We start from the raw sequence: 20,286 nt of genomic DNA on the forward strand, positions 1-20,286 counted from the left end.
AGCCAGGGCCAAGCAAGAGGAGCGAGCAGGCTTTAGGTCTTCAGACTACTGATGGAGGGCCTCTCCTTGCAGCCCGGGGCCTCCCCACTTCCATGCGCTGCGACTTGGTAAGGAATGTTGATGGACTCTTGGCCCTGAGTCCTCAGAGCCCTCTCCCGACTGAGGTGTGTGATGTCACAAGCCTGGGGGGCTGCGTCGCATCCTGTGTTTGCCAAGCGACCTATCTCTGGCCTGTTGTCTGGATTTTAGGGGGGGTTGGGGAGGTTCAGTACTAGCAGATGGTGTGAAGAGCTGGGTGTCTAGACAGCGGTTGGTGGGTCCTTGTGCATCTGCGAGAGAAACCGACTGCCGAGGCTGCCCACGACCCGACTGCCAGCTGGGTTCAGGGCCCAGCACCACATGGACCTCTGACGGCACCAGCCTGTGTTCGTCGTAGCTGACACGCACCAGGTAGTCCACACCTCAGTCTGGCCTCCTAACTCTCTGCTTTACTCGCTTATGAATTCCTGCCGCGTTTGGTGCCTGGGTCCTGCAGTTTAGCACTGGGTCCTTGGCTCATTCACCGAGCCCTGCACAGGCGATATTGGGCACCGGGGACCTAGCGCTGCACAGAGCCGTTGTGGGGGGCTGCCCTTGCCTTGCTTGCAGTCCATTACAGTACAAGGGGATCGGAGTACGCGGAGTGAAGCGTGGTTGAGGCGGGTCCGAAGGTTCCCAGGGGAAGTAAATTGAGAACCCGAGGAGGAAGCCCAGGAGGGCATATTATGCTGTTTTTCTGCTGTACTCTCTTCGGTGTTTGCAAGCCAGCATCTCCCCCAGTGAAGCTGTAAACACCTCGGGAGTGACGGGTACAAGCCTCGTTTGATGCGTCCCTCTCTGAGCTGGCACCTTGGGCTCGGATGTTGGTTTATGGCCACAGGTGACCAGGAATGCAGGCCACGCTAAGGGCCTTTGCCATCCTTCTCTTTCCTTCCCAGAGCTGGGGCCATGGGCCCAGCTAGACTTTTCAGGGCCAGCCTGTAGGGGATGAAAATTTTTTCAAATGTCATTTTTGTAGAAAAATGAACAAGTACTGGCAAGAGCCTTTGAATTTGGACCATTTTATCCCAAATGTAACTTTGAGGGTATGGGGCAGGGAAATCCTCCTAATTTTTTTTTTTTTTTTTTGCCCTTAAGTAAGGGTATTGAACTTTAAAAAAAAAAAGGGGGGGGGAGGGGTGGCTTTTCCTTATTCTATATTGCAATAGGATGTTAGACTCCTTGGGCCCCCAGCTGGAGCACTTGAAAACTACCTGATCTGATCAGTTTCTTGCACTGTCCCTTCAAGAACATCTTAGCACAGAGGCATTGATGAGCTCTTGTGCTCAGGGTTAGGCCGTGTTTGGCCTCGTGGGTGCATTGGCTGTGAGCACTGAAGCCTGACAGTTCCACAATAACCCTGGTTGAGTGGTTGGAAACATGAAGTAAATGAAGGACTAGCCAGTGGTTCCTAGTGGGTAGACTGCCTTGCCTCCTCCCCCCTTGTCTTCACCTAGAACATGCTCCTCAAGTGTGCAGAAGTCTCGGCAAGACCCCTTGGCCAGTGAGGGCTTTGTGCAATTGAGAGTGGAGAAACACTCCATCCACACTTCCAGCCATCCGCACTTCCCTCTGCCCTGTTGGTGCTGGTCTGTTGCATTAAAATGACCTCAGGATGACATTTAAAAAACGACAACAATACTCCCGCGAATCATTGGTTGAAGTGTGAATAAATAATGGTAAAAAGAGGTGTAATGGGCTTTTAGTTACTTAAATACAGCCTTCAGGTAATAAGGAATAAATTATTTATTTTTCACTTCCATGGGTGTGTTGACAGTCTGAACAGCCTCTCCTGCTTTGCACAGTTGGAGCAAAGCCTCCCGATGGTCCTCTGCTCTAAGCACTGGGCTCATGCCTCCTCTGTAGGCTGTACACGGTCTGATCTGTACACTGTTCAGGGTCTATCTGGCGAGCCAGTTACTAGGGGACTTTGTGGTATATATCTCCTTGGAAATGTGAAAAAGGGAGACCCAAACTGGAGGACAAGAGATGTTGCTCCGGGATGGGACAGGCAGTGCTGGCTTCACGGGCTGGAAAGTAGAGCCAGGATCCAGGGCAGCTAAGCTGACGGCTGAGGACTATCTCCTGCTGGGATGTCTCTCACTAGGGCCTGGAGTGTGATGGTGACAGAGCTGATTGCACACCTGAAAGGAGATGATGATCTCGGTTGGATTCAGATCATTTAGTAGAGTGAAGCTGTGACTGACCCGGGTGGGCCCCAGCCGGAGGAAGTTCCCCTGTGGGGCCCAAATTTGGGAACTAGCAGTGGGGAAGGTGGGTGGTCAGTCTGACTCAGAACATCAGGCAGGAGGGCCCTGGCTGTTGACAATGAAGGGGTCTTGGTAGACGCTGAAAATGCCGCCTCTCCTCCAGCAGGGAGGTCTGGTGCCTTGTGTATTTTTCTGGTGTGTCAGCTGAGAGCTTCTGATAACGAGTTAGGTTGTGTTTATGGCAAAACCATGTCATAACATCTCCACAATAGGGTGATCAAGTAATGGGCTCCCAGGCTGGCCAAAGTCTGGGAGAGCCTGGGTAATCCCTTCAAAGCCTAGTTCCTCAGTTTGCCTAGCTGAAAAATAGGAATAAATAAATTCAGTCGTCTTCTTGTGGACCCTGCAAAAATCATCGAAGGAAGTACTTTGAAAGGTGAGTGAAAAGGAAAAATGCTTTTCTCAAGCCTTCGAAACTCTTCTGTGCCAGAGCTCGTGGGGTGGGGGTGGAGGAGGGTTCTATATAAAAGAGCTGAACATAGCATCTTCCACAGAGACCTACGTGACTTCCTTCATAACCATTTGCCTTTGCTGTGGCTGTCTGCGAGCCTGGTGCTGAAGTCCTTCCTCTCCCTGCTCAAGTGCCTCTATTCCTCAGGGTTTGGGTTCCTCCTCCAGGAAGCCTTCCCTCATAAGCTACGGCTGATATCCTGCTCTCCATGCCTGTGGGCAGTGTAGCCTGATGGTCTAGCTCGGGTTGTGTGAGGCAGGGTTTGGGTCTGAGTTGGGCCACTTCCTAGCTGGGCCTGGCAGTGTGCACTTACGGGAGGAGTGTGGCTTGGAGCAGAGGATGCAAGGTGGGAAATGGAAGAGACCAGAAAGGAGAGGTAGGTGGGGCCTCTGTGGGCCTGGATTGCGGGGGATGGGGGGGTGTGTGGGTAGAGCTGAGGAATGACGGTAAGGAAATGGGTGGATCAGGGACAAGAGATGGGGAAGGAAGGCCCAGCCCTGAGTCTGGAGGGGCAAGGGGCGTGGCTGCTTCACAAAGGGCCCAGGAGGTTCTTTGAGGGTCTTTGACCTCTGTCTTGAGGCTACTGGGGTGAGAGGGGGTCTCTAAAAGGCTTTCAAAGGGGGTGCAGTGTGATCAGAGTTACCAGCGGTGTGAAAGTGGGTTTGAAGGAGCAGGAAGACGGGTTTAGTCTTTGGCAACAGTCCGCGGACAACAGATGTATGCTGGACGTCAGACATGGGCAGCGGTAGTCGGAGTGGAGCAAGGAAGGAGACTCGAGAAGTTCGTGAGGGGTCACAGGGGCAGATCAAGGTGTTGAAGGAAGACTGGACATTGCAATGAAATTGTATCTAAGCATGTTGAACTGACATGTGTTTTACCACATGCACACAAGGGGAAATAATTTTACTAGTCTTTACAGGAGAAGAACAACATCAGTGTCCAGCTTTGGTGTCTTGTCAAAATCAAACATCATACATTTAGAAATTCTGAACACTGGGCGGGGTTGTATTACACAAAGGTACTGTATTTTGTGGAAAATGTTATTTTCGGGAGGGGGAAGAATTCTGATTAGGTGCACTTGTTGCCCTGAATGCCGACCTCCAAGCCTGTCGCGTGGATGCTACCCGGGTCTTGGTGCATTGTTGCCCTCTGCTAAGATTGGCTCTGAATTCTAAGGTAGAACCGGGGCCCCTCCTAACCAGTTGTCCCCCAGGCTGTTATCAGAGGCCTGACTGAGAGGAATTGAGCTGGAGGTGAGAACAAACATTTGAGGGTCTCAACTTGCATCTGTTCACGTGCCTGAGGAACTCAGGGGTGCCCTAACTTGGTAAAACAAATGAACAAAAAACCATGTTACCTTGGGCACATCAGTGCCTCTCCTTTGTCAAATGAGGTTGTCATACTAAGCTTATCAACAGTTATGGAAGTCTGTGATTTTAGGGTAGGTGTACATCTCACTGTATATTAGATCTTTTTTTTTTTTTTAAGATTTATTTACTTTAGAGATCGAGTGCGCGCAGGGGCAGAGGGGGAATCTCAAGCAGACTCCACCCTGAGCACAGAGCCCGACATGGGGCTCGATCCCAGGACCCCCCAAGATCATGACCTGAGCTGAAACCAAGAGTCAGATGCTTAATTGTGCCACCCAGGTGCCCCTCACATCCTTTTTAAAGGCAAATCTGTGGTGAATCATGTAAACTGAACCACCTATGACTTTTTACGTTCACGGGTTTTTCACATACTGGTTTTATACAAACACAGCAATGCATTCTGTCAGCATAGTGTAATGCTCTGTGCCTCCTTATCCAGGTTTCTCTCCATTTGCTGTTGTCAGTAAAGATAATTTATAAGGGTTGCACATCTAGCTGGGAATAAAATTTTGGTCTGGGATGAGTAGAAATCCTCATGCATCGTGATCTGTGGGTAAACCGGGATGGAGCTTCTCTCCAATGCCTGATGCCTTTCCTCCTCACTTCCCACAGCGTGCGCAGAGGACTTCTTCTATACCTCGCAGGGAGGAAACACACGCATTGAAGGTATAGATGATGCTGAGGACTTTGAGAAGACACGACAAGCCTTCACACTCCTGGGTAAGCAGCTTCTGAGTGGGAAAAGGCCCAGACAGTTGACTTCATGGAGAGTAGAAAAGCACGACAGTGTCCTGCTTTGCCAACTTTCGTAAGCCCATGAGAAGCCCTGTTGCCCTTGGTGAATGTTGTCTTACTCTTACTCCATCCCAACCCTCAGACTCCAGAGTTTAAGACTTGTACCTTTGTTGATCTGTCTTAAAAGTAAGGTTTGAGAGTCGTGCTCTTAGGCACTGCAAAGTGGCCCTTTCCACTTCCTCAGGCCATTGAAGCCAGTGGAGCAAAAGGAGAAAGCCACATCTTCTCGTGCTGCGGTCTGGGTTTGGAGGCCATGTGTTCTAGCAGAAAAAGCATGTCTTTAGGACCAAACCAACCCATGTACCAATGTCCTGGGATCCAAGTTGGAAGCAGACTATGAAGGTCTGCTAGCATTCTCACATATACAGTGTCCTTTCCGTTACCACTTTTTCCACAGAGAGCATAACCGTGGAATTCAAGATCTCTCTGTCCTTCTGGTATTGCTACTCAGCCTTTTGGCTAACATCAAATGTCCTTCTGGGCATAAAGGGCAATAGAGTGAGAGAAAACGCCCCCTCCCCCCCTCCCCGCCATTTTTGAGGAAGAGGAACCTAAGTGGTAAAGTGGAAGGCAAGCCTTTCTTAACTGGGAAATTGAATGAGTTAATTCCTGGAACCTGCAGCCAGAAAAAACAAAGCTTGGGAAGTCAGCCTGAAACTCAGGAAGCAGCTCAGGACAGCCCTTCTATTTTTCCCCAGCCCCTTCTCTGACAGAGGTGGACATCTGCCTTCTGAGTCATGTGACTACTTCAGAGCCGCATTTCTTAGGTTCTGTGGTGGGAATCCGGGCAGTCTTACCCAATGTCCAAATAAAACATGGCCAAGCAAGACACACCTTAATCTCTGTATGGTAGACACAGGGTTCCATGGGCTGAAATCTGAGTGCTCTTCATGTCTCTGGATAACCGGTGGGTAGAAATACTTTGTCTTTTGTACCCATGAAATAATGACCTAAAAGCCACACTGGTTATTCCAGTGAAAAATATCAACTAGGGCAGTAGTTGATGATTATAAAAAGGGTATAAGAGGACTTTAGGGGTGCAGAAGTAGTAGGTGCAAAAGGGCAAGGAAGAGCAGCTGATAAAGGAACTGTTGACTGGCTGAGATCTCAGCCACTTCTGGGAACATGTGGTTACCACAAGAGTAGGAAGCCTGCTGGTGAAGAATCCTGCCAGAGGGCGTGGGCCATTGCTGGTCTGCAAGGCAGCCTGCAGTTGCCGTGGCATGTGGGGGGACCAGAAAGTCTCCGAAGCAGCTGCTCATGAGGAGAGCATGGCCTGAGGGCACCGCGGTGGCTCGTCCGCGATGAGTCAGAACTGTGGAGGACCAGAACCAAGAACACGCATGTCCTCTTGCGGCTCGGTCACTACAGTGCTCTTTGACCAAGCTGACCATTCCACCAGTGGGCAAAGGGGAAGTGTTCACCGGGTCTCGCTCCGGTACCCCAAAGCAGGGCGGATTGTAAACGGAGAGATAATAAATTGACAACTGGCACCCCTGACTTCTCCCGTGTCCCATAATCATTTTATTCAGTTGGGGAGCAGGTTTGGAGGGGACTTGCCAAGCAGGGGAACAGTCTGCCCGGTTTGACCGGAGGCAGGAGGGAGGCCCCTGGAGTCTGCTGTGAGCAGTGGGCAGGCGCTGATCCGAGGAGCAGGCGGTTCCCTCCAAGGCTCGAGGAGGCTGGGTGCTTTCATTCACAAAGCAAATGGCATTGGAGAATCTATTGAAATAAGCCTTTCTTCCCTACTCTTCAATATAACTCCCACTTTTTCTCCAAGGAAAGATGCTAAATAACGGGGGCTCTTTGAGCCATGCGCTCTTTGGAAGCAGCTCCTCTGCTTTGCCACTGTTGTGTGAAAGTAGCCATAGACGAACGTAAATGAATGGGCATGACTCTTCTAATAAAACTTCATTCATAAAAACACGCCGTGGGCTATGGGCCATAGGTTGCCAACCCCTGCTCTACTCCTTCAGTTTTATTGTTTGGTTTTCGGTTTTTTGCTTGTCATAGCGAGGTACTGCTTATTGGGATAGTGTATAAAGAAGGGGCTTTCTGGCCAGTATAGTGCAGCCATCCTAACTATTGTTAGGATTCAGTAGTCATTCAAGGTGTACTACTTCAATTCCTACCATGACAGTGTGGTGAAGGCTTTGGAAATGGACAAAGCATTCGTTCCCAAGAAAAAGTGAAGGAGAGAGAAAAGTGATCTGTCCCTCCTGGGATGGTCCAAAACCCACTTCCTGACTAGTAGGACCTATTTGGGAGCAGGACCCACTGAGCTCTGATCGAAAGCCCAGTACTTTACTCCCCACGCGGGGGTACCACCACCAAGCCCCCTGTCTTGTCTGGGGGTATCAACCTCTGACTTGAACCGGTCTTCCTTTTTTCCGTCTTACTCAGTTACACTAAATTTTTTGGCCTCCAGCTGTTTATTTTTTTTAATTAAACAAAACCAGATATTTGAACGGCTCGTGCATTTCTGTACACATTTGCAGTCTATGTAACCGTCATCAGTGCAGTTCCATTATTTGGGTTTCTGAGCACCTATCTGCCAAGGCAAGAACAGGGATTCATTATATTGCTATTTCTTTGTATATTTTAAAACTTAAAACAAATTTAAAAAGTAAATCCCAGCTCCTATGAAGCTTACGCAGTAGTAGTCCTCTGTCATTAGCAAACTCGAGAGTTAATTTGTCTAGTTCATGCTTGGGTTGTCCACTTTGTGGATAGTTTTTAATCCCAGTATAGTCCAGCCTTATCTCCCAGTTATACAGGTGTCAGACTTTTTTTTTTTTAAGACTGTAAATTATTGCCTTTAAAAATAACTGCAGCTGGAGAGAAAGATGGGGGACCACTGCATTATTTCTTAAACTGAGTGGTAGGGTGATTGGTGTCCTATTACTCTGTAGCCTTTTTCTGTAGGTCTAATCTTTTGCAATTCAGAAAGAAATGATGTCTTAAAGCTAAATATCAACTGTACAAAATGATCCGTGTCTTTGATGATTTATGTGCTCAAGTCATTGTGGCAGTAGATGCTCGCTTCCACAGCAGTTCAAGGTCAGGCGTGGCGGTCCCTGCGAGGGAGTGTGGGGCGTGGCCCCGTTCGGCAGTGGCCGAGAGCCAGCTGGCTTGTCCATCTCCGCCAGCAGTGCTCCCGGAACTTCCTCCACTTCCTCCCCAGTTGGCACTTCGGATGTGGGACACAGATGTTTGCTGGTTATTGTGTTCAGAGAGAAATGGCTGTAGATAAATGACCATTCTTATTAAACTCATAAAAACCTCCATAAAGTATTTGGTTGAAATGAAGTTTAAAATGAGTCTGCATGATTGCTGTCTCTCCTTTGCTCTTGGAGAGGTTAAAATGGTAGCATAACCCATCTGGTTTGATCAGGACAATCAGAGTGAGGATATTTCCCTTTTAGTCTGGGGAGCCCCTTTGCCCTCTGAGCTGTTACTATGCAGTGGTAATTACTTGGTGAGGAGCCTGGATCGTTTTAGGAGTCATTGGCCCAGAAAGGAAAAATCAAACTTTTTTAAAAGTCTTTTAAAAAAGGGTAAAATGTCCTTTCTATCCTACCATGGATGCTGAGTGTCATTCTTTTCTTTTCCCCCCAGGAGTGAGAGAGTCCCATCAGATAAGCATTTTTAAGATAATTGCTTCTATCCTGCACCTCGGAAACGTGGAGATTCAGGCTGAGCGTGATGGTGATTCCTGTAGTGTATCAGTAAGTCGCACACCAGCACCCAAGATAAAACACACACAATTTATTCAGCTCTTAGAGTTTGATACAACTGAAATGTGTCTTTACACTCAGAGGACACTCATAGGTTAGTTATTCTTAACAGTAATGGTTTCTGTTCTCTTGCTGATAATTTTTTATAAGAACACATCCTTTTCAAATCAGCTGCCATCAAATTTCTATCACCAAGGGCAGGGAATTTAGTGGCTATTAAATACATTCTTTTTCTTATGGATTGCTTTTCCAAGTACCCTGAGGTCCATGGAATTCTACAGAGTGTTCTCAATCCATGAATATCTTCTGAGCGCCCAACTGAGGTCCACACAACAAGGAGATGAAGCGTTGGACACCATTTTTGGTGACTGTCTCCAAGGAGCTTACAGTGTAATTGGGTAGCCAAAAGATGACCCCGCTTGGCAAGATTTTGACAGTATGATGCAGAATATTGAGACATCTATGTGAAAGTATTGCAAATTGTGAATTACTCCATAAATGCTCACAGTGACTGTTACTTTCTCAGTGCCCAATGTAGCACCAGATGTGTGCTAGGTAAGGAGTGTCTAAGTGGGTAGATGTGAGAGACCTTGGAGACGTGTGGTCCTATAGACAGCAGCTGGGATGTGCTCTCTGCTCTTTGTGTCCTGCTACGTCCAACCTGGTGTTCTCACCTGGACTCTAAGTCCTGGGGAGGTACGAACGATGATTCTTGTTCCCAATGACTTAGAATTTAGAAACCCCGATTCTGGGAAAAGACAGAAGCCAATCCTATAGGATATGAATGTGGGCCTGTGTCCATGCCACTCACAACTGAATGCTTTTTCAATTGAACAAATAATTATGAACCTCCTACTGTTTTCCTGGAGTTAGGGCTTATCAGAAGTTGAAACTGGTCCTGCCTGTAGAGAGAGGACCCTGGCCCTTGCCCCATATATTTTCCCTGAAAGAGAAATGGTCTTGAGGGTGGGATATCTCCTAGGACCCTGGGATCATGACCTGAGCCGAAGGCAGACACTTAACTGACTGAGCCACCCAGGCATCCAGATAGTTAACCTTTCCAAGTCTGCTTCCTCATCTGTGGAGTGGGCGCTGATATTACCTACCTTAGCCCAGGGCCCACGTGATTGCATTCTTGACTCAGCCTTGTTGGAGGCAGAGCGGACCTTGCAGGCATCCCTGTTATTTCACAGGCTTGGGGAAAATGAAGGCCCAGAGAGACCATAATGACAGTTAAGGGCCACATCGGGCCCCAGCCATGGCGGTTTCCCCGTGTTGATGTCCCCCAGCAGGTGCCTAGCCCGGTGCTGGGCACACCGTGTGTGCGCAGGAAGTGCTTCACTAAGTGGTTGCTAGTGAAAGTCTCTCTCAAATGGATTTTGGTTTATTCCTCTGGTACAGAGGGTGGGCTTCCTGCTGGAAAGGCTGTCTGTCCATACGCGGTATGCCTTCTGCTCGGTAGTTTTGATTTTTAATTAAAGCATGAAACGGTGTTCATGACTGCCAGAGTTACCTTGGAGAGGCAGCAGCGTGCAATCACTTGGACACCAGAGGCAATTTGTTTCTTGAATTTGGCAATATGGGCCCATAGAGTCTAATCTACCTGTGATACTGGCGATTTTGAATGGATTTAGCATCATTTAAGCTTAAATGTGATTGCATGATGTTAAATCAGTCGCAGTTAGCACCTGTCATCAATAGTCAGAAGAGGGTAATAGAGGGGCGAGCCACATCCCCCTGCAGCAGCCGGGAACCTGTCCTGAGGTGATTATCAAACCCTTCCAGAACTTGTGGTTCTGTCTCGGCTGCGTTCACTGGGGAGGTGCCGGGGGGGGGGGGCAGGGCTCCAGGGGGCAGGACTCGAGCGGTCGTGTTGGCTGCTAGCAGGCCATCTACAGGTCAGGGAATCCAGCTGCAACGCTCTGCTGAGCAATTAAGAATTTCTTGGAAGTAGGTCAGATTAAGAAGTTGGACTTTTGCCGCCCCTGCACCTGTTGCGTGCCAAGCAGTCCCCAGGCATTTAACACTGCTACGTATGGCTTTCTCTTGGGGCGAGGAGGCCGGCAGGTTCGGGCTGGGTTGCTGCAGAGAGAAATTTTCTGTTGGTCAGGACAAGTAGCCGAGGCAGCCCATGTGCTGAGAAGATGAGGGCCTCCCGCTCCCCACCCAGCCCAGGCTGACTCTCTTCCCCAGCTGGATTAGGAGCTCTGGGCCACAGTCAGGGGTGCCTCCCTCCCCGTCATTCTCTTCATCTGAAAAACAAAAGGGATAGGGTTAGAATGATGATTCCCGAAGAATTTTCCTGGGAACCTTAGCCCTAGGCAATTTCTTAAGGGACTATGGGCTCTGAGAAACAAACTGAGGGTGTTAGAGGGGAGGTGGGTGGGGGGATGGGTTAGCCTGGTGATGGGTATTAAAGAGGGCACATACTGAATGGAGCACTGGGTGTTATAGGCTAACAATGAATTATGGAACACTACATCAAACAATTAAAAAAAAAAGGGTTCTTTGGTCAATTAAGTTCAGGAAATGCTGCATAAAATGTCTCTTGGTGCTTTCAGGATCTGTTAACAGCCCAGCTCAGCTGCGTCTAACCTGGTGCCGTCCCTCGGCCCCTGTTGGTTAGGTAAAGCCCATTAACGTGCTTTGTAACTGTTGTTCCACAGACCACATTTTGGAAGAACACTGGCCTTCCTGGGAGGTTCTTTCCTACTCTGACATTCTATTTTGTAATTGTGTTTGCTTTGGGTAGATGGATTTTAAATATCTGTAGAAGAAAGGAAAAAAAAAAAAGTTGGGGGGTGAAATGGTGTTAAGGGGGAAATGGTACAGTTCTCTGCATTAATTTTCATTGAACACTTAAACTCTCATTTAAATCCTACAAGGCAGCCTCATCAGAAAATGAGTCCCACAGCAAAGGCAATTTAGGGCCATTATAGAAGGTAGCACATCATGTTCTGAAGAATTCCCTTTCTGCCTGAGAGCTAATAAACAATCCAGCAGGCTCGTGGCTGGGTAATCAGCTTTCCCAGGGGGGCGGGGTGGATTTAGACAAGGGAGCGAACAGTGGGGTTTTTTTGTGGGGTGCCCTGAGTGAAAAGCAAGGAGTATCTGACTTACACATGTGGGTGAAATTAAGACCTGTGGGTGATGCGCTTATCAGGACTGGAAGACCAGGTGGTATGATAGGTACTTTGGGTAAATGAGGGTCAAGATTGGAGGCAGCTGTGTACCCTGGGCGGAAGGCACTGCTTACCTCTATAGAGAAGGGTTTTCAGGAGGAGGAATTCCTAGTTTTCCCTCTAGCTCTAAAAGGGTGGTGTTACCAGTTGCAGTGTTCCAAATGGCTCTTCTCGGGTCAGAGTTTGTTCTGTATTCTTGCCGTTTGTCCTCGACTTCCACGTTGATTGGCTTCTTTCCCCAGGCAGCAAGGGCTTTAAGAGTAGAACACCAAGTATGTGTTACTTAATATCACTGAGGCTAAGGTGCAGGAAAGTGGGCTTGGAACAGTGCATGTCAGTGTGGGGAAGGCTGTCCCATTGGTTCAGCTGTGCATTCATTTCAGAGCACACAGCTGTTAGGCCGGGTGCTGCCAGTCAAGGGTGATGCTTGCACGTGAGGACTTCCTTCCGGGCTGTGGGCTCAGCCCTGCATGTGGGACTCCGCAGAAGGAAACTGCACATTTACCGTGATCCTGCGTCTGCGGCTCTGTACGGTTACTGCTGCCTTCTGGCTCCTTATCTTAATGGATTTATCCATCCCCAAGTCATCAATTCTCATTCTGCTCCCTTCACTCAAGGAGTTCTCCCTGGCCTGTGACTTGGCCGGCAGTGGAGGAGGGCAGAGGGAAAGTTGAGAAAGCTATTGTTTCTTAAAGCCCTGATCATTTGGTGTGATGGTCAGTTGGAGCAACACTCTTGGGGGGCTCGCTTGTCCCTCCACTTGGTGTGAGAGTGCGTGAGCCTGCCCAGCACCGCGGCTAGGGATAGCCTGGGTCTGTGGTGCTGGGCGGGCTCGTTGTGCCCCTGGGCGGAGAGGGCACGGTGGCGGGCTTGCCCTCCGCCCCCCTCCTGAAACCATCCCCCGTGTCTCTTCCAGCCCCAGGATGAGCACCTGACCAACTTCTGCCAACTGCTAGGGGTGGAACACAGTCAGATGGAGCACTGGCTCTGCCACCGCAAGCTGGTCACTACCTCCGAGACCTATGTCAAGAGCATGTCCCTGCAGCAGGTGCTCAACGCACGCAGCGCCCTCGCGAAGCACATCTATGCCCAGCTGTTCGGCTGGATCGTGGAGCACATCAACAAGGCCCTGCACACACACCTCAAGCAGCACTCCTTCATCGGCGTCCTGGACATCTACGGGTAGGCCCGTGCCCGGCCGCCTTTCACTCCCTTTCACTCCACCTGATGGTTGGGTCTTCCTTTTTTTTTTTTTTTTTTTTAAGATTTTATTTATTTACTTGAGAAAGCGAGTGAGAGAGAGCATGAGCCGGGGAGGGGTGGGAGAGGGAGAAGCAGACTCCCCCACTGAGCAGGGAGCCCGACGCAGAGCTCGATCCCAGGACTCTGGGATCCTGACCTGAGCCAAAGGCAGACGCTTACCCATCTGAGCCCCAGGTGTGTCTTCCTGCTAGCATTTCCGAGGTGGCAGCGGGCCTTGGAGAAGCTCCCCAGGCTTCCCGATTCTCAACCAGGGATGTGACATGTGGGAACATTTTTTGTTGTCACAGTGCCTGGGGTCTCTACTGGCACCTAGTGGCCTGAGGTTTGGGATGCTAGGTGTCCGAAAACATGGAGGACAGTTCCAAAGAAGAGTTCCAAAACCCCAGTAGCTCCTTCATGGAGAAGCCCCGTACACACCCTTCTTCACAACTGGGAAACAGGCCCAGAGAGGGAAGGGTCTTGCCCAACATTGGACCGGAAGCTGCTCTGAACGCAATTTCAGGCTTTGTGTCTCAGCTGTTCTATTCAAATCTACCATCTGACCTCATTCACTGTATTCCCTATCACGATGGTTATTATAATACCATGATTTTGCCCAGCACTCTAAGACTTGTGTGTGGTCATTCTCGAGGCTTCTCTTCCTTTCAGAATTCCAGCCTAACAGCAAGGACTTATTTATAACAGCATCTTTTTCAGGGAGAGGCAACATGGCTCAGCGGAAAGTCTACGTGACTAGGCGTCAGGAGACAGGTGGTGCGACTCACGTTGGCCCCAGCTCGCTGGATGACGCTCCACAGATCACAGCCTCTTTCTGGTGTTTTGTTTCGATAGCTTGAAGTGAAGGGCTGAGCCACAGTCTCTCTCAGGTTCTTCCCAGATCCTTCTAGAGTTCTTTGAAATTATATGTCCTGGTTTGCAGCCTCCTTTGCACATCTTTTATGGTCAGTGTCTTGCCTTCTTTAAGCCAATAATAGATTGAATCCTCCTGGGTCTTTATATCACAGAAGGTTATGGCTTCTGTCTTAAAATAGAAATTCAGACCCACGGAAGTGCAGAGTTGTAAGAACAGGGCTGCTGTAGTGGAAACAGCTGCTTGGTGGGCTGATGAGCTGAGAACTTGCCTTATGTTGAGACTAGAGCAAAGAGAACGTCCTAGAAGCGGCCACGTCCCCATGCAAAGATAGGCTGTTCTAGTTACATCTCTGCTGCTCTCGTTCACTGTCGGGTTTCAAATCAAACCGTGTTGCAGGGTGTGGAGGACATGGAAGAAGGAAACTTGATTTCTGGTGTCACAAAGGCCTGCTGAAGAACTAAGGCCCATACGTGAGCTACATAATACAACGAGGCAACAGAAGAAATAGCAGAGTCCACCTGAGGGTTTGGACACTCAGTGTGGGATGAGTATCAAGTCAGGAGAGGGCATGCTCGTTGGCACCGTCAGGGAAAGCTTTGTGTGGAAGGTGGGGTTTGAACTGGATCTTTTAAAGGGAGGGAGTAAAATACGGGAGGTGGGGGCGGCACCTTTGGGAACGGGAACACTGTTGTGATGGTAGGAAAAAGCAAAGTGTGGAAGGGAAACCTCATAGCTGGTGAACCAGCAGGGGAGCATCACCCGAGAGCGGGGAACAGGAGGATGCGTCTTCCTCAGGGTGCTTCAGGGTTTTATCCGAGCAACCGGGTGCGGGGCATTTCTCCTCTTGGCCGCTGAGTACCTGCTTTGTGCTCAGCCCCTCCCGTTTCTCTGTGGAGAGCATAGGCCAGCCCATACCCTGGGAACCTACCTCCTCACTGTCCGTAATTCCGTTATTCTCTCTGTCATGAGTATTTTCGGGAAATTGGGTTCCCCCCAAAAAACCTGACCTTTAGTGTTCCCTTCTGAAGTAAGACCCAGAGAAACTCCGGCTACAGCATTTGACCCGATTCCCTGACTGGACCCGGGCAAGAATCTAATTTACTGTAATAGGCAGGCTCAGTGTTGTGAACAGCATGTGAAAACGTCGTGACTTCTGTGCTTCCACTGCTCACCTCTGTTATGGTTCCCTGCTGTCTTCGCGGCGCCGTGCGTCACAGAGATGGTCATCCCTCCCCGGGCATCCGCAGTGAAAGGCTTTGCTCCTTGCTGGCGTGTCGCGCTGCTGGGTCTGGAGACACCAGCTGGGCTCGTGCAAGCTGGATTTGTGCTTCTATTTGCCGTTTACTTTTTCATTGTCGAGTCTGTTCTCAAGTCCTGTGACTGCACAGAGGGGAGAAACTGATTTCAGAGAAGGCTTGTCTGTGGTTTGAGTTGATTGGGCCCGTGGTGAGGCGGGAGGCCGGAGAACTCTGTCTCCTGACCTGTGCATCCCCCCTCCTCTCGGAGCGGCTGTGGCTTCCTCTGGGACATCCAACAGCTGTCCGGTGAGAGCAGAGTCCCGCTGTAGGGCCACGGACTGGCGTTCTTGAGAGGTTTCCTACCCTTTGTGCTTCCTTCAGACATGCTATGCTGTTTTATTTTCTCTTTTAAATCCTTGTTCGTTCTTAGGAGCTCATTTCCTTTTTCACACTGTGCCCCAAAGTGGTCCTGTTTGCAAAGCAATGCACTCTCCTCTTGCAGAGATCTAATGCCCTATTCCTGCATATGCTCAATATAGTTCCATGTTCCTACCCTCTTGGCAGAGTTCAAGATGGCAAGTTAGATACGGGGTGGGCTCAGAGTTGACGAGCTGGCTCTCTATATGGGCCATCTGTTGCCAAGAAAGCACTCAGAGACTTTCCTGGAATGTCTGTAAGCATGCTCCTCAGCAGTTCGAGTCTGCCGAGAAATTACTGTAAAAATTTGCGCTGGCCTAGGCACTCTCTTCTGGCCAGAGGGTATGTAATGAACTCGTAGGAGGTTAAAACCAAAAACTTCACCACAGGCAAGCAGGTCACTTGGACCTTGGTGGTACTGTTTCTGCTCCATTGGGTCAGTGACATCATTTCTTCATCTGGAAGAAAATGACAACGTTGGGTGGAAGTCTGTGCTGCCCTTGCACTGAGCTATTTACTGTCCTCTCCCTTTTGCAATCCTGGTGTCTTTCTCTTTTCCGATGGACTCAGATGCCTTCCAGAAAGCCACTGGATTTTTTTTTTTTTTAATGTGGCCATCCCTCCGTTATTTGGAATGGGTGTCACACCTGACACTCTTCCACTTGTCTTCTCCACCCAACCCCCCCAATTCCAAACTGATTCCTGTCTTTACACTTCATTCCTAATGTAACTATGGGAAGTGGTTTGAAGGAGGAATTCATCCTCCATGGCATCAGAAAACTCCAGCACTATTTTTTATTTTTTGAGTTTTCTACGCAAATCCCTGACCACCAAACAGTAGAGAGGGCGAGAGGGACCATCTCCCCACAGTCTCATTGTGTCTCAGCCCTAGGACGGGGAGACATGGTGCACGTAGATGCCCTTGGGATGACCTAAAGTCTTTGATTGTCTTCTTTCTTTCATCTGTGAGCAAAAAGAGCGGCGTGTGAATGCTAGAAAGAATGGGAAGGATGGTGGGGGTGTGCTTCTGAATACATTCAACCCCATTCATTAGGAAGAAAGGAATAAGGAATTATCTCCCTCTTAATCAGGTTACAAATGCGTGAAGCTAGCAAATGAGAGTGGGATTGCCACCCCCTCCCCAGCAAGTAGACACTAATTAGTAATTACTGGGATAACTGTCCCCAGATGAACTCTAGCCCCTATTCAGGAAGTTATTGGCTCACTAGTCAAGCTCCTTCTAGAAACAACTGAAAAGGGTTCTCTAGGGTGGGTGAGCCACTCCAGAATTTTCTGTAAATGTTGAAAATGTTACTACAGAATCAGAGTGAAGACTCATTTCTTGTAGATAAGAAAACAGTGCATGAACCAGCATCACCCGTAGGTACCCCCCTTAACACGTTCTTACTGGTGGTTCGGACAGTAGAAAAAGCTGTGAACCCCCAGATAAATGGCGCAACTGTGGTAAGCTGCTGCTCAGAGGCCAGGCCCCCAGGTTCTCCTGACCGGTTCCTGACACCCGGTGTCTTGGCAAGAAGGATGGTTTCCCTACAACTTGCTCCCCTGCCTCGGCTCCAAAAAGTGCAAAGCAAGCAACGCCCACGGAGCAATGTGGCCAACCTGAGACCATCTCTTTCCCTTCAGTAGGGATCTGCAACGCTGCCCGCTGCCTGTGGGTGTTTCCTACCAGGCGGGGGATGGAAATTAATAGGACGGAGCTGGGCAACTTTTGGCCGGGCTTTCCTTTTCATGTTACATTAACCAGTGCTTGCCTCTCCAAGCTTGAGGAATTGGAATTGGAATCCTTCATTCCTCTCCCCTCCTCGAGGCAAAAAGAAATAGACGGCTTCAATTTAGGGAAAAAGGCATTTATTTGTTTTTGCCTTGAGCCTTAGACATGCCAGGGTGGCAGGGGCTTTGGCTGGGGCCAGCCCGGTCTTGCTGAGGACAGTTGGCCTAGGAGACGCGTGGAGGAAGGCAGGGTGGAGATTCGCGCCTCATGCTGAGGAACAGTGAGGGGGGAGCGGTGGAGAGGAGTGGGGTGGGCCCCAGGAGGCAGGAAATGGGTTTGCTGGGATTTTCTATCCTCAGTTCTGACATTATTTTCTGTTTCTTGTGCTATTTCCTGACTTTAAACTAGCATCCATCTCTACTCGGTGCTTTTTAACAATATGGGTTTTTTTTTTAAATAATTTTTTAAAACTGTAGCTGGAAAAGCACCTAACATAAAACTTAGCATTGTAACCATTTTTTGGAAAGATTTTATTTATTTATTTGAGAGAGGAAGAGAGCGAATGAGCGGGGTGGGGAGGGGCAGACTCTCCACTGAGCAGGGAGCCTGACACGGGGCTTGATCCCAAGACCCTGGGATCACGACCCGAGCTGAAGGCAGCCGCTTAACTGACTGAGCCACCAGGCACCCCCCATCTTACCCATTTTTAAAGGTACAGTTCAGTGGTGGTAAGTATATTCACATTGTTGCACAACAGAACTCCAGAGCTCTTTTGTGTTGGAAAACTGAAACTTTATACCCATTGAACAGCTCCCATTTTTCCCCTCCCACCAGCCCCTGGCAACCACCATTCAACACTGTTTCTGTGACTTAGGACTACGTTAAGATGCCTATGTAAGTGGAATCCTGTAACATTTATCTTTTTGTGACTGGCTTCTGTTAGCGCAAGGTCCTCAAGACTCATCCGTGTTGCAGCCTGTGACAGAATTTCCTTTTTTAAAGCTGAATAATGCTCCAGTGTGTGTATACACCACATTTTGTTTACCCACTCTTCTGCTGATGGATGTTTGGGTTTCCTTTACCTCTGAACAATGCTACAATGAACAAGGGTGCGCAAATATCTCTTTTCAACATATACCCGGAAGTGAGATTGCTGGATTGTATGGCAATTCTATTTTTAACTTTTTGAGGAACCTGCAGATTGTTTCCCATAGTGACTGCACCACCTTGCATTCCTGTCAATAGTGCACAAGGGTTTTGATTTCTCCACATCCTTGACAACACTTGTTAATCTCTCCTTGTGGTTTTGATTTGCATTTCTCCAATAATTAGTGATGTTGATCATTTTTCATATGCGTCTTGGCCATTCATATACTGTCTTTGGAAAAATGTTCAAGTCCTTTGCCCATTTTTTGTTGTTGTAAGGGGTCTTTGTATATAATACTTCCTACTATACCTAAGTTGCCTTTAATGATATATCTTAAATTTCTTAGGCCCACTGTTTGCCTTCATTTTAATGGATGTTTTGTTTTCTTGGTCTCCATCTTCAAAATAGACTTAATTTTATAGTTCCAATTTAGTTATTCAGAGAAGACTACCTAGCTCCTCTCTGACCAGTATGAAAAGGTTTTGTGGTGAATGGAGGGGGAAAAGTCAGTGACATTTTCCTTCCAGCCTATAAACAGTGGACCAGGTGTGGGCAGCCGAGAAGATCCCTGGACATGTCATCTTCAGTGTAAACATACATGGCTGGCCCCAGTATTGTCAGATCTAGCAGATCCCTGAAGCCATTGGGTTTGCCTTGAAATCTTTGAGTCTCCTGGGAGAGCCTTGTAACTCAGATCGCCCTAAAGTCCATCTCAACCTTCCAGAATTTCTCTGACATAGCTCTTGGGAGTGTGCCTGGAGCCAGACACCCATACATATTCTTAAGGCTCAGATAAAAGTCACAGTTCTGTCTGTGCTGTCACCCCTATGAGCTCACCCACCATTAAAGTCCTATAACGCACCAAATCTCTGTTCCTTGGGAGGTTGCATATACTGGGTTCCTGTGGTCTTCCTGATAGCTGTTTTGCAGCCCTTGCAGTTCTTGAGACAGTTGACTGATGGGCTGGGAGAGGATTTCCATATGGTCGGCATTTTTCTGTCCCACACCCGGGTTCCTGGCACAAAGAGGAGCAGGGAATTGGAACACACTGCAAAGTAAAGGGACTTCGGTCCTCCAGAAGAATAACCGTTCTTGGCCTTGGGATGTGAGCAGCACCTAGTACTGTGCCCTACCTGAAGACCAAATCCTGTGTGGGAGCATCTAGGCACAGAGAAGCATAAGAACAGAGTTCAAGGGTATGGCCAGCATCCCCAGATTATTTAGTAAAGAGATCAGAGTGGCTGGCCTCGTGAACAGACCACAGGGTGCCTTTGTGAGGTTTCATGGGCTTCAGGAGGGAAAGTCCTGGACAGGACTTGTCCAACTTTTAATAATCATTCCCTGGCAGCCCCCACTCTATATCCAGCCTACAACCCATATTTCGTCATTTGACCTTTGGTAGAAGGGTAGAGCATGGTCTTGGTAAGAGAGAGGAGACTGAGCTAAGAAGCTGGGTTCCTTTGAGCCATGCTCCAGGGGAAGAGCTGTTTCCCAGCCCTTAAAAGCCTCGCATGGCCTCTGCTCTGGAGCAAGAGGTTTGTGGAGGTTAATAATTAACTCAGAGGGCCTGGTTGACCTCCTTTTATTGCAGTTTCACTTTCCAGCAGACACTACCTTATTTTTAGGGACATTTGTGGCCCTTACCACACCCTGAAATTGGAGCAGAGCCGGAAGGAAATTCTATCCTCTTCGACGGTTCAGGGATAGGAGGCTAGTGAAGGTAGGGGTGATGTTTGTACCACCAAGAATACAG

At 48.8% G+C, this 20,286-nt stretch overlaps 1 protein-coding gene across 1 annotated transcript in view; it reads left to right on the forward strand.

Moving 5' to 3' along the window:
* The window catches only part of MYO5B (myosin VB), a 334,133-nt gene that overhangs the window by 199,376 nt on the left and 114,471 nt on the right, over positions 1–20,286 (forward strand). The window contains exons 8-10 of the mRNA XM_034995772.1: positions 4,782–4,889; positions 8,583–8,692; positions 12,800–13,065. Coding sequence (XP_034851663.1) covers positions 4,782–4,889; positions 8,583–8,692; positions 12,800–13,065 — 484 coding nt within the window. The remainder of the gene's footprint in view (positions 1–4,781; positions 4,890–8,582; positions 8,693–12,799; positions 13,066–20,286) is intronic.

Source organism: Mirounga leonina, unplaced genomic scaffold (genome assembly GCF_011800145.1).
Source record: "Mirounga leonina isolate KUSES-001 unplaced genomic scaffold, KU_Mleo_1.0 Mir_93, whole genome shotgun sequence".
Classification (NCBI taxonomy): Eukaryota; Metazoa; Chordata; class Mammalia; order Carnivora; family Phocidae; genus Mirounga; species Mirounga leonina.